The sequence below is a fragment of the Cajanus cajan genome, chromosome 2, assembly GCF_000230855.2.
Source record: "Cajanus cajan strain Asha chromosome 2, NIPB_CcT2T_4, whole genome shotgun sequence".
Classification (NCBI taxonomy): Eukaryota; Viridiplantae; Streptophyta; class Magnoliopsida; order Fabales; family Fabaceae; genus Cajanus; species Cajanus cajan.
The window spans coordinates 66,785,084-66,797,361 of record NC_138518.1 but is presented as its reverse complement, the minus strand read 5'-3'; the positions used below and the strand labels follow the sequence as shown (position 1 = coordinate 66,797,361).

The 12,278-nt window shown below is 27.4% G+C and overlaps 1 protein-coding gene across 1 annotated transcript; it reads right to left on the bottom strand.

Annotated features, from left to right (window-relative positions):
* Positions 1-2,073: 2,073 nt before the first annotated feature.
* On the bottom strand, positions 2,074-6,153 carry LOC109799531 (calmodulin-binding family protein). The gene is made up of 9 exons (XM_020360105.3): positions 5,845-6,153; positions 4,567-5,086; positions 4,368-4,482; positions 4,141-4,206; positions 3,939-4,027; positions 3,750-3,837; positions 3,409-3,645; positions 3,201-3,302; positions 2,074-3,077 (listed from the first exon to the last, which is right to left on the bottom strand). Exons 2-9 carry the CDS (start codon positions 5,040-5,042, stop codon positions 2,274-2,276), a joined length of 1,977 nt encoding a protein of 658 aa, XP_020215694.1. The 5' UTR covers positions 5,043-5,086; positions 5,845-6,153; the 3' UTR covers positions 2,074-2,273.
* Positions 6,154-12,278: the final 6,125 nt, after the last annotated feature.

Here is a 12,278-nt window from a genome sequence, read left to right as displayed (position 1 = left end):
CTCAACCCTATAACATGGTAATAAAAAAAATGATGATATATTAATATAAACAAAGTGTTTAATTATTTAATTACTACAATCCCACGTATTTTTAACCTTTTTAGTCTAAAAAATGATTATTTGTAGTCTTTATACAAACACTTTTGGTCCTTGCTATCGAAAAAGAAAAGTCAATGACATGATATGACAATGTTAAGTTGTTGACCTAATTTTGATATGTATTATGATTTTATGTTTTAGTTGGTATATTTACTTTACATTTTTGTCATTAAATTTACACCAGTTTTACTTAAATTTCTTCACTTAGAAATTCTCATTTTAGCTTTTATATGAACATTTTTTAATATTTTAATCTCTATCAACATCATTTTTTTTTCCATCTTCTTCTCACTTCTTTTACTTTGCAACCTTTATTTATTTTAAATCCTCTTACATCAACTAATTTTTAGTCACCTAAAATGGAAGAATTCTAATATTGCTAAGTTTAAATGTATTCATAAGATAAGATGATGTATATATAATTTACATGAAAGAAATTTTTTATTTATCAACGATTTTTGAGATTATCTTTAAGATAATACTTGTTTTGGAACAATTTTTTTTCTTACTATATTCTAAAAGTAATTCTTCAAATTATTTTATAGACTAGCATTTAAAATTAAAAAACCAAAACACAATCAAGCAAACACAAAATAATATACATTCATTATTTTAAAGACTGCGTGCTTAAAGCAGAAAAAGAAATGTCTGTAAAACAAAAGTATTCTACATTTTTTATTATGTATTTTTGAGAGATAAATTGATCATTTTTTTTCTTTAATAAATGAATTGAAACTAATATACTTTTTTCCGATACTAAATTAGGAACTTACTTTTTAAAATATAAAGAAGTTTACTCATTTGGTTTTTCCTTTTTATTGTCAATAAGAAGTTTACTCATTTCCCTGAAAGAAAAAAAAAAGTTTATCCATATTAATTTTCTTGTTTAGTTTCTCCTTTTCAGTTTTTCTCTTATGTGTTTTATTTTTCAGTTCCTTGGCCCTTTCCTTATTTGGGCTTTAGCCTTTAGACGAACTAATTTGTTGTATGATTAACTATCTCCTTCTCCCTCTATACAATATACATGCAAGCAACTACCTAACATTTTTGTTTTCACAGGTTTATATAACAAGTTTAATTTTAATAAACGATATAAAGTTTTTTTTAATATTATTAATTAATAAAAGAATTATAAGTGTGACTTCTAAAATAACTATTACAAAACAAAAGTCGGGAATCTTACTATGTATGACAGCTTGTAATTAAATGCAGCATAAAAAAATATTTCACTATCAATGCATTATAATTAAATTCATATATATAGGTTAATTATATATGTTTTGGGAAATAGTTGAAATATTTAGTATAAATAAAGTCTCAACAAAAGCTTACTTATCACCCTAAATGATTTATATTTTTTAATGATTTATTATTTTCATAAATATGAAACTTATTATGGTACATGTTTAGTGTGCTTATTATTTTTTACATTGTTAACCACTTAAAAATTACCTGAGATATGATTATTAAAAGATTAATAATATTATTATCATATATGACAATTATTGATTAAATGAAGTTTAAAAGAAATTTCATTGTCAGAATATTACAATTAATTTTTTATTTCCACAACTAAAATTTTAGCAAAATATTTTTTTAATAATTGAAGCTAGAAGTATTTATATAGAAAGATGGGAAAGAGAAAGGAAGGATAGAGGATACAAATTATAAATAGGTGACGATTTTGGGACTTTTGTCAACTAAATAGCTGGGGGAAAAAAAATCGAAGATTAGTGGACTCATTAAGCACTTTAGAGAGACCTTTTGATTCCAGGAAAAACCATATTAGATACTTGGAAGTCCAAACATGTCCCTCAGCCGCATAACAAGAAATGTGGATTAGACTTAAATTTCAGTGAGAAAAGGATAATGTAGACTTGCATCACAATGTATTATAAATAGATTTTTTTTTTTTAAGGTATTATAAATAGATATATTTGAATTTGAACCCAGGAACTTGTTCCATGGTGGGAATTGGAAAATCAAACGATTCCTTTGTATTGGGAGGATAAATAGATCCCAAAATAATTTTACAGTTTTGATCCTATAATCTATACATGAGTGAAAAAAGAATGGCTGTGTGAATTAATGGAAAGAATAACAAAAATGCATATCATGGCTACACCTATTCACTCAAAAAGAATGAAACAATGGAGAAGGAAAATCCTATTCACTCATGACGTATGAATTACTGGTATCACTGATGTTCCTCTGAACAAAGGGGAGAATTCTGATCTTGAACTATTGGTGTCACCTTTTTGAGGCATGTGAAGTGGTTCAATTGTAGTGTCCCCATATAAACTTGCTACATTTGAAAGACTAGAGCTCAACAAAGTTGTAGTTCTAGGAGCAAATGATGATTTGTTGCGGGATCCACTTCTTGGAGACAGATTAACTTGCTCCAAAGCTCTGAATTGAAGCTCACAAGGGTAGTCTCTCACACAGCCAATGCGTGGTCCCGCTCCAGTTGTCCACTTGCATGACAACTGCTTCCCCAGTTGATATGATTTCATTTCTTTATGTGAGTTTATTCTCTTGAGTATGGACTCTTGTGGAATTGTCTCTACATCATTGTCATCACATAAGTTTTTCTCTGAATTTGTATGGTCTAGCTCAGGTACTAATGCTTGTGCATCATTGTGAGATTCCATTTGGCAACTCACACAACTTTGCTCACCACCTTCTATGTTTTTTTCTAGTCCTTCAAGTTCAAACACATGACCCCTTTTTGGTATCTCAAGATTGCTAAGTTCTCTTCCAAGCAACTGAAATTGTCTTGTGCTAGGTGTCATTAATGCAGAAGCCTTCTCAGTTTTAATCAAATTGGCCTTCTCTGCTGCAACTGAGTCTTCAATAATGGTCCCTTCAATCTCTAGGCCATTCATGTTCTCGGTAAAGTCTTCTTCAGATGAGTGGCTTCTAAGATGACCACTGCTTCTCAGAGAACGTAGTTCATCAGCCTCATCAACTGGATCCATCTGCATGTAACAAAAGGAATTTCCTCAGAACATGTTCTTTCGCATCTTGTAATTACAGATCCAAACCATTGCTACATATCCAAATAATGTAAATCCTTTGTTTTAACTTTTAAGTTTCTATACCTTGACATCTGAAAGGCTCACATTGTTCTCCTGAAGGAATGAAATAAATTCCTTAAAATTTTCTTCTGTTGGTCGATAATGACCACTGTGAGGCCAAACTGCCTGTTGAAAAGAAACAACAAAATAATTTTAATTAAGCACATAAAAAAATAAAAAAATAAAGAGTCATCCCAGTGATAAATTTACAAGCCTTATGTCAGATTTATACCTTCAAGACACCATGCTCAACCACTAGTCTTCCAGCAGAAGATGTAGCTCCTCCAGCCAAGAAGCTAGAATGCTGAAATGAACCTTTTGTCTTCTTGCCGACATACAATGTCTTAGATGTGCTAAGGACAAAAATCCACTTGGCATGTGCATCTTCAGCTGTGTTAAGGAGCTCTCCTGATTTCTTGTAGAAGAACTTTCCATCCTCCACAACAACTTCATAAGCCAACCTTTCCATCTGAAAAAAAAAATTAATGAAAATAGTTAATAAAAATTGAAATCAAAGAAGCTCAAGTAAATTTGTCTAACAAGAGATGTTCACATAAATGGAAGAAACCTTACCGGTCCAAGATATTTAATACACTGCTGTTGAAGTTTGGAACGAGGGCATTTCTCAAGATTTACTTCCTTTCCTTCTCCTATGTCTAGCCTGCAATTTCAAAGAGCTTGATTCTAAATTCTGGTTTTAAGATCTATATACTACAACAGCCTAAGTTTTAACCCAGAAACATATTTTACAAAGAGTATTACCAGTAGAAGAAGGGTTCTCTGCTCTGACACTGAAGCCACTTATCATAATAGAAGTGTAGATTATGTCCATAGCGATGGCGTGGATCAATCTATTGCACAGTAAAAACATTTTAGTTAGTAATAAATAATTGATGAATAACTAACAGACCAATCTATAAGCAGATAAAGAAGTAGAAGTGTAGAACAATCATGTTTTACTAACCGCTTCAAGCCAGTGCTGAAGAGCTAGTTTTTGAGCTTTATCATCTTTTGATAAACCTTTTCCAACCTGCAATGACAATGTGAAGTTTAATTCAGTTTCTTGCAGCTTGAAAATATGAACTAGAAGGTTAGAGCACTGAGATAGTAGTTATTGAAGGTATTGTGACTAATAATGACCATTACCCTTCCAATAAATTAAACTTCCAAAGCATACTGATGTTAAAGTACCTTAGCAGCTCTAGTTCTAGCTCTAGACCAACGTGAAACCGCAGTTTCATGCTTCTCAATCTCAAAGAAAGATATGGAGCTGCGCTTGAGTTCAGCAAAATCCAAGAGCTTCCACCTATTTATAAAAGATAAAAACATGTTAGAAACACATGAAGTTTTGTAAAGAAGGAAAGAGGTTCTAAGGCCAATAAATAAGTACCAGCTTTGTTCAACAAGAATTGCACAATCTGCTAGCTTTCTTCTGGTGCGAAAGCTCTTGTATACTTTCTGCAACTTAAGTGCAGCAATGTGTTTGGGGCTGTTTGGATTCAAAAGAGCTGATTGGATGGTTTCAACTTGACACTCTGACTTAAAACACAGATCATCCATTTCTTTGCTCTTTTTGCTGGTCCTTGAGATAGTCATGTTTTCCTCTTTATCAAATGACAAATTGTTGGTTGAGATAATGTTATCAATGTCCTTTCTTTTGAAGCTCACAGATGCCTCTATTGTCATCTTTCCAGAACCAAGAGATTTAAGAATGGTGGGTTCTAAATCTTCGTTTTTGAAACTGACAGATCGTACTGGAGTTTTGATTTCATCATTGCCAAAGTTGATGGATTTTACAACCACAGAGTCTAAGCCATCTTCCACGTCATTGTACTGGGCAAATGGACATGAGAAGGAAATCCCCATATGACAGCAAAACCAATCTGTAAAAACTTGTGCAATCCGTGGTCCTGAAAAATTGCAAAGTCAATATTAAAGTACAAGATGATGCATTTTTCATGTGTCAAACTACGTACATCTTCAATACTAAGAACAATAATATGAAATACAAAGGTTCCACAGCCATCAAATTCAGACCGTACTCACATTACAACCGCACAATACCATTCAAGCATCTGGATAAAGGAATTTTGGAAATTAAAAAATAAAAAATTTAAGGCCCATTTTTCAAAATGCATTATTCTATTGATTATTAAGCAGGCAAGAACAATAACACTTATCATCATCATCATCAAACTGATAAACAAGAACTCAAATTCTATGCTGCTCCAAAACCGTCATAAATAAAGGATCACGGATCCGAAAAACCCATTAGCTAAAGTCTCATTTTTTACAGAAAAATCCCAGAAAAGTCTCATATCCATGAAAGGAGAATCTGAAACATAGTTCCAAGAAAACCCCATTTCATTTTCTTAAACAGATTCCAAACAAATCAAACATCACAGATAGGCCAAATAATGAAGAGAAAGGATCTAAACAGAAACACAAACAAAAACACATTCACCAAAACATCAATATTTAAAAAATAGATTATATTTGCATCTCCGTTTCTCTATGAACAGCTATACATCTGAATAACATTCATTCAGCACAGTATGCAATATGCAGACATGGATAATATTTACTCTATCAAAAGAAACAAACTTATTAAAATAGATTCTTAAAGTAAAAGGAAAATGAAGAGTGTATTGAACGGTAAATAGAGTACCTGAAGATTCAAAAGCCAGGAAGGAAAAAAGAATCTATGGAAGGTTGATGAGATGAGAGAATCAGAATGGAACACTGTTGAGTTAATGAGGATGTGATATGAAATAATATGATATGATACAAATGGTGATGAAGGAAAATTGAACTAACTAGCTAGCTTGCACTTGTTAACCAAGGGAATGGGATCCTTTGCTATTAATCACTTAACATATATATATATATACATGTTAGGAGAAGAATAAGATGCAGATGAAGAGAGAGAATGAGAGTTTAGAAGAGTTAACAGAGAGAGAGGGAGACATTGTTTCCAACCACGTGGAGTCGAACAAGTATACTCAAATTGAAATTCCCTTCATTTTTATTTTTCGGATTTATTTATTTTCCTATAATTTTAGAAACACCCTGGTTTCTTTACCAGCAGACCCATGAATTGACATGCAACCTTATTTTAATTTCTTCTCTTTTTTAGAAACAAAATTAAATTTCTCAAATAATAACTTCTTTACATATACTTAAATTCACTTGCGACTCGTGAATATATCCTTAAAATCCTTTTAGTTATATAACATTTTAGTTAATATTTATTGTAAAATAAAATAAAGGTTGGTGAACTTTTCTTTCACGCACGCGTACGCGTAGAGCTTAAAATTGGGTTCTTCGAATTACATATAAAAAAAATGGGCTGGTCAAAATCATATAATTAGTAAATAAATATTATTGTCCAAAAAATTGTTTTATAAATCCTTGGAGTTCAAGTGTCGATCCATATTGTGTGTTAAGTGTTATACGAATCTTATCTGTCTACAAAACTACTAGACTGTTTTCATAAACTATCACTATTAATATCTGGTTAATTAATTTTATATTTTCACTCATCTTTACTATTTTCATTCGCACATTACTTAATAATATGAAAATATATTTTAATCAGTTCATAGAAATGAAAATATTATAAATATAATAAAACAGTAACTTGTTATTGCTACTACTAATTTGAAACAATCACAAACTATTTAGAGTTATCCATAAAAATTACATTATATAACAAATTTTGCCGCTTATTATAATATTTGGTAGCTATAATATATAGAAAATAAAAAGCTAGCAGAGTTGGGTCTAATAAATTAAGAACTAATCTCTCACAACATAAAAAACTAAGTTCAAATTTTTGCCGATAGAAGTGTTAACATTTTGTAAATTTTGTGCCCGACCGTAATTCCAACAAAATTGTATTAAAAAAAACTTATAAAAAACATATAAAATATGCATTTAATATGTTCTTCAATAGTAATATTGATAATACAAAACAAACCATGAATCTCGTCCGACTAGCATTATGAGGTTGTTTCTAATGTCATATTAAAATAATAATAAAGTACTTTTTTCCTTCATTGGAATTTTGTCTCACTACTTTATTCTTAATAAAATTTCAATAAAGACATATTCTTAAATAATAGATATCCATGGAGAGAAATCGTATATTATTTTTTACAAGGTTGTATTTATAAAACTAACTTGTAAATTACATGTTAAGATCTAATTATAAGTTATAAACTTCTTCAATTAACTTATAAAAAGTAAGTTATAAATTCTTAGAATAAGCTCTTGTATTAAATTATTATTTTTTAATTATTTTTCCTTGATATATTTTATTTATGTATCATATGTGAATGGAATAAAATACTTTTCTTATTTATTTATTTCTCTACATTTTTATTTCTATATCTTTTAATTTGTTTTTTATCTGCATTATTTTTATAACCTATTCACAAGTAATTTATTTATCAAATATGATTATCATTAGTTATTGATATATATATATATATATATATATATATATATATATGTTAGTATTGTATTTTATTTTTTGGCCGTTTTAATGGGTTTAGCTACATAAGAAAGTATTGTTATGATGATTTGACTTGTTTGTTTCTTTTCTTTTTATCACGTATATGTAACTTCCAATAAAATTGTGGATAATTTTCTAGGAAATAATCACGCTTTCTATGAGGGGTCATTTTCACGACGAATTCTAGAAGTAAACTTCAATCCATTCCAAGTGAGAACGAAATTGACTTTATCAAAATCAACCATTAATTCCAAAAATTGCTTAGGTCATCTCAGATAATCCCTACCCAGCGTAGTTTATGTGTTTAATTAACCATCAACCACTAAATTGAATATACCCAATTGAATTCGTGGCATGAACTTTCTGCCCTGTGGCTGATTTTGTATTATGGAGCTCATTGCTGACGAAAAATGTAACAATTTTTTTATATGTTCATACAAAGTTATCGATTTGAAAATATTTATGCGATGTGTGAAGGCTAAAAAGTTGGAAATTTCCTTGCAATGTTCTAAGGATGACCCACAGGCGATTCTAAAGTTGAACTTGTGTCATTGGCTAATAGCAACAAAAAGGTTTTAAGCTAGCAGTCCAAATAGTCAAAAGTGATCAAACATGTTTGCACCTTAAATCCACCGCATATATTATCTGTAACACAAAATATTAAATCAACAAAACTTTATGACACTCTAACGTATTGTTACAAATGTGCAATATTTTCTGTATATGATTATAACTATAAATCTTTGGAAGTTTTTAATTTAACAAATAATAATAAAAAAATTAAGAAAAACCTGGTAAAAAATTAATTACTATTTTTAGATAGTAAATCAAAAGGCATTATCATTTTGGTGCCAAATTTGATTATCACGTACCTGAAAAAAAATAGACAGAGACATTATATATTAATAATTGGGTATGCAAACGTACGGTGTCGGAAAGTGGTGTACAGCATATGCATAAGTTGGTGAGAAGATAATATTTAAATATAAAATTAAACTAACTCTTCCTTCTTCTGGTTTTTTATTATGAAAATTGAAAAGGACTGCTTTAGGTGGTAATTAAGGAAACATACGTTAGGAATCTACGTGTTTATGTTTCATCTTTCGGTCATTTGATTTATTCTTTTCCTATTTTCATAAATTAGATCTATATCTAGAAAGCTACCGGATCTTACCATTTCAGATTCAACAAGACTAGATGATATTACAATTCAAGAAATGAGGAGCCTTCATATTATTCATTCATTAATCTATTTCGGTTTAAAGTAATTTTTAGCGAATTTAAATATTAAAAATGAAAATCGGTGTATTTTAAAAATGAATTTAAAGCATATTTTGAATGGTTTTACTTTAATCCAAAATTTATACTTATCTAAGTTTATGTTTTTTTATTTATTAATAGTTGTGTATTATTAATGAGATCTATTGAGATAGTCAATAACATTTTATAACATGATATGATGTTAATATTTATATAATTTTGTTTTAAAATATTATAAACTATATTTTGTTTTATTTTATAATAAATTATTTTTAATTTTAAATTTAATATATATACAAATCAGTTTTTTAGATGTTGATTGAGATCATTTTAAATACAAAAGAAAAATAGTTTTGTAAAAAGAATAAATAAATAATAATAATCAATAAAACTTCATGCATTATCTTATTGTGTGTTTGGATGAATAATTTTATAAATTTTAAAATTTTGAATCATTGTAATTTCAAATCTCATCATTCTTTAAGTATTTTGTTTAGATAAATTAATTCAAATTTTAAAAATTTTATATTTTTAGTTTAGATATGATTATTTTATTTCTATCTTAAATAAAATTGATTTTAAATATATGTATATATATATATATATATTGATATCTTAAAATTAAATTTTATAAAAATAAATATTAGTCAATTTTAAATATTTAATAATTTAAAAAATTAGTATTAGATAATATTTAATAATTATTTAAATTTTTAATAATTTAAAAAATTATTGATATTTTTATGTCGACTTTAAAAGAAAGGTAAGAGATGTAGGAAAAAAAATAAAAAGAAGAAAAAAGAAGAAAAGACAAAATAGAAAGAAAAAAAAATGAGAGATGGAGAGAAAAGATAAATAGAAGAGAGATTGGAGAAAGAAAAAAGATTAAAAAAATAATAGATAGAAGAAATAAAAGAAATAGGGAGAGGAAAAAAATGAGAGAGTGAAAGAAGAAAAAGAAAATAGAGTATAAAAAATGTAAGAGAGAAAAAAAAAAGACAAAAGATAGCAAAAAGAGATAAATATATATATATATATATATATATATATATATATATATATATGTATGAAATAAAATAAAATAAGAAAAATGTGAAAAGAAAATTAATTTCTATTTAAAAAAAATAAAATTCTACTATTTTTAAAATTTTCACAAATTTTTTAATTTTAATTTTTTTAATAAATTTTTCATTCAAATAAATTATTTCACTTTAAATGGTATTTAAATTTTTTTAAAAAAAATATTTTATTTAAATTTCTCATTCAAATACATTATTGATAATTTAATTACACGAAATTAGCCAACAGTTCACCGCATCGTGCTATTGCGTTGTACGATTTCCATAAATCATAAATGTCTATACTATTATGGACTCCTATAAAGGGACTAGTACAATTATATTACACACCCCATCTTTCTATAATTGTCTCTCATCACGTTGCATTTGTATAAAAAAAAAAGTTATAAACCAATATTTTTGTTTTTATAAATTATTTTCTTATTTAAAATAAATTTAAAAATCAAACCCTGCATTGTATAATGATGTTAACCTTGATTACTTTTTTTTAACTGCTATTAATTATCTTTATTATTTTACTTATATGAATGATGTTAATAAATAATTACACTGGACGAACCATCTTCATAAAAAAAATGACAATAATAAAAATAAAATAATTATGATTTTTTTTATAAAAATGATATAAAATAATTTTTCCATACAAGAGAGAGAGTACCACATTGCATAATTATGTATAATTAAAAAAATTAATATAATAAATCTAAAAAAATATGTAGAAATGTGACCGCAGAGAACTTTTCTAAATTTTTTTTAATGTAGTAGTAATTATGTATAATTAAAAAGATTAATATAATAAAGAGAGAAGCATAGCCTAAATCCACCTGTAAGTCAAAGTAAAAGCATGGAAAGGTACGCTAAGGCAACGTTGAATGGTTTAAGAAAAAAGGTTTATAGAGAAAATAATAAAGAAATATTATTTAATGGATACGAATCCTGTTTTGTGTATGCAGCCGCGTTAAATCTTGGGGTCAGTTATCCCATCCTTTGAGATGCCTCCAACGTAACGAGGAGATTAATCACTGCCGTGACGGTGGATACTAAGGGACAAACAAAAAAAAAAATTGGATTTCCAGCTGTCATATATGAGATCTGCATGCATCGCGTACGAGAGGAGTACATGGAGGTGTGCACGTGTCAGAATGAGAGTGGGCCACGATGCGCTGCAACCATCACTTGCAGCACCGTACCGTTCCTCCAGACCACAAAATCTCTTCGCCAGTTCCCGCTGTCTCTTTTACATTATGTTTCCTAAACACAAAATTAGCTTCTATGCTTTAATAATACCAAATAACAAATTTAACAATTCAAGAAAAAAAAATTAATACTTTTATTTAAATTAGTTATTATAAAAATCTTCAATTTTTTTTATTCGTCAGAATCGAATATATGTAAAGTTTACAATATTTACATACAATGCTCAACTAATTGGATTAGAGTCTCTTAATTAAGTCTTTAAGTTTATTATATATAGGAATTTGTTATTGAATGTTAATGTACTCTAATTAAATTCTTAATATAATGATAGTAAATGCATAAATAGACAAATTAACTATCTTAAATTTTTTTCTAATGAAGTCGAAAAAATTATGAAAGTCATCTTTTTTTTTTTATATTTTAAATAAACATGGATAATATTTTTATTTTTTGTTAGTTAGATAATAAATAAAAGGAGAGATCGATATTTAAATTTTAAAAAGAAAATTTAAAATTTTCTATTTTATTTAAATTTACTTTTTTTATTTAGCCATATTTTCTTCCCATTGTACCAAACAAGGTTTTTCTCCTTGTGTTTTTTTTTGTCTACAAACAAATTAGAAAAATAAAACAAAAATAATAATATTTTGTTTTAGATAATTACAAAATTTAAGAGTTTATATTAATTTATTTCCTTAATTGTCAACAATGAGTATTCTTTATGAATAATTAAAGACTAAAATTTTATTGAAAATGTTATAAAAGAATGACAATCCAAAAAAGTTTTTTTTATTTAATAAATATGAATAATCATCAATAATTACAACAGATATTCGACTTACAAAAAACTAGTTATTGGTAGTAGTAAAAAAGAAAATCAACAATATATCTTTACTAATAAAATGGGTGATCATGGGTAACTTGGTCGAAGAAAAAAAAAAGTCGGGATTCACATATTTAAACAATATAAATTTGTATGAGTATTTATTTAATAATTTAATATTCACTCAAAATAAAATTGAGTTAATTCATGTTAAAATTTATTGATAA

Excerpts from the sequence above, each read along its gene's own strand:
- LOC109799531 (XM_020360105.3), bottom strand. The coding sequence starts at position 5,042 with ATGGGGATTTCCTTCTCATGTCCATTTGCCCAGTACAATGACGTGGAA. Across the intron at positions 4,207-4,367 it reads CTAGAACTAGAGCTGCTAAG|GTTGGAAAAGGTTTATCAAA; the intron begins GTACTTTAACAT and ends TTGTCATTGCAG. Across the intron at positions 3,303-3,408 it reads TTGAGCATGGTGTCTTGAAG|GCAGTTTGGCCTCACAGTGG; the intron begins GTATAAATCTGA and ends TCTTTTCAACAG.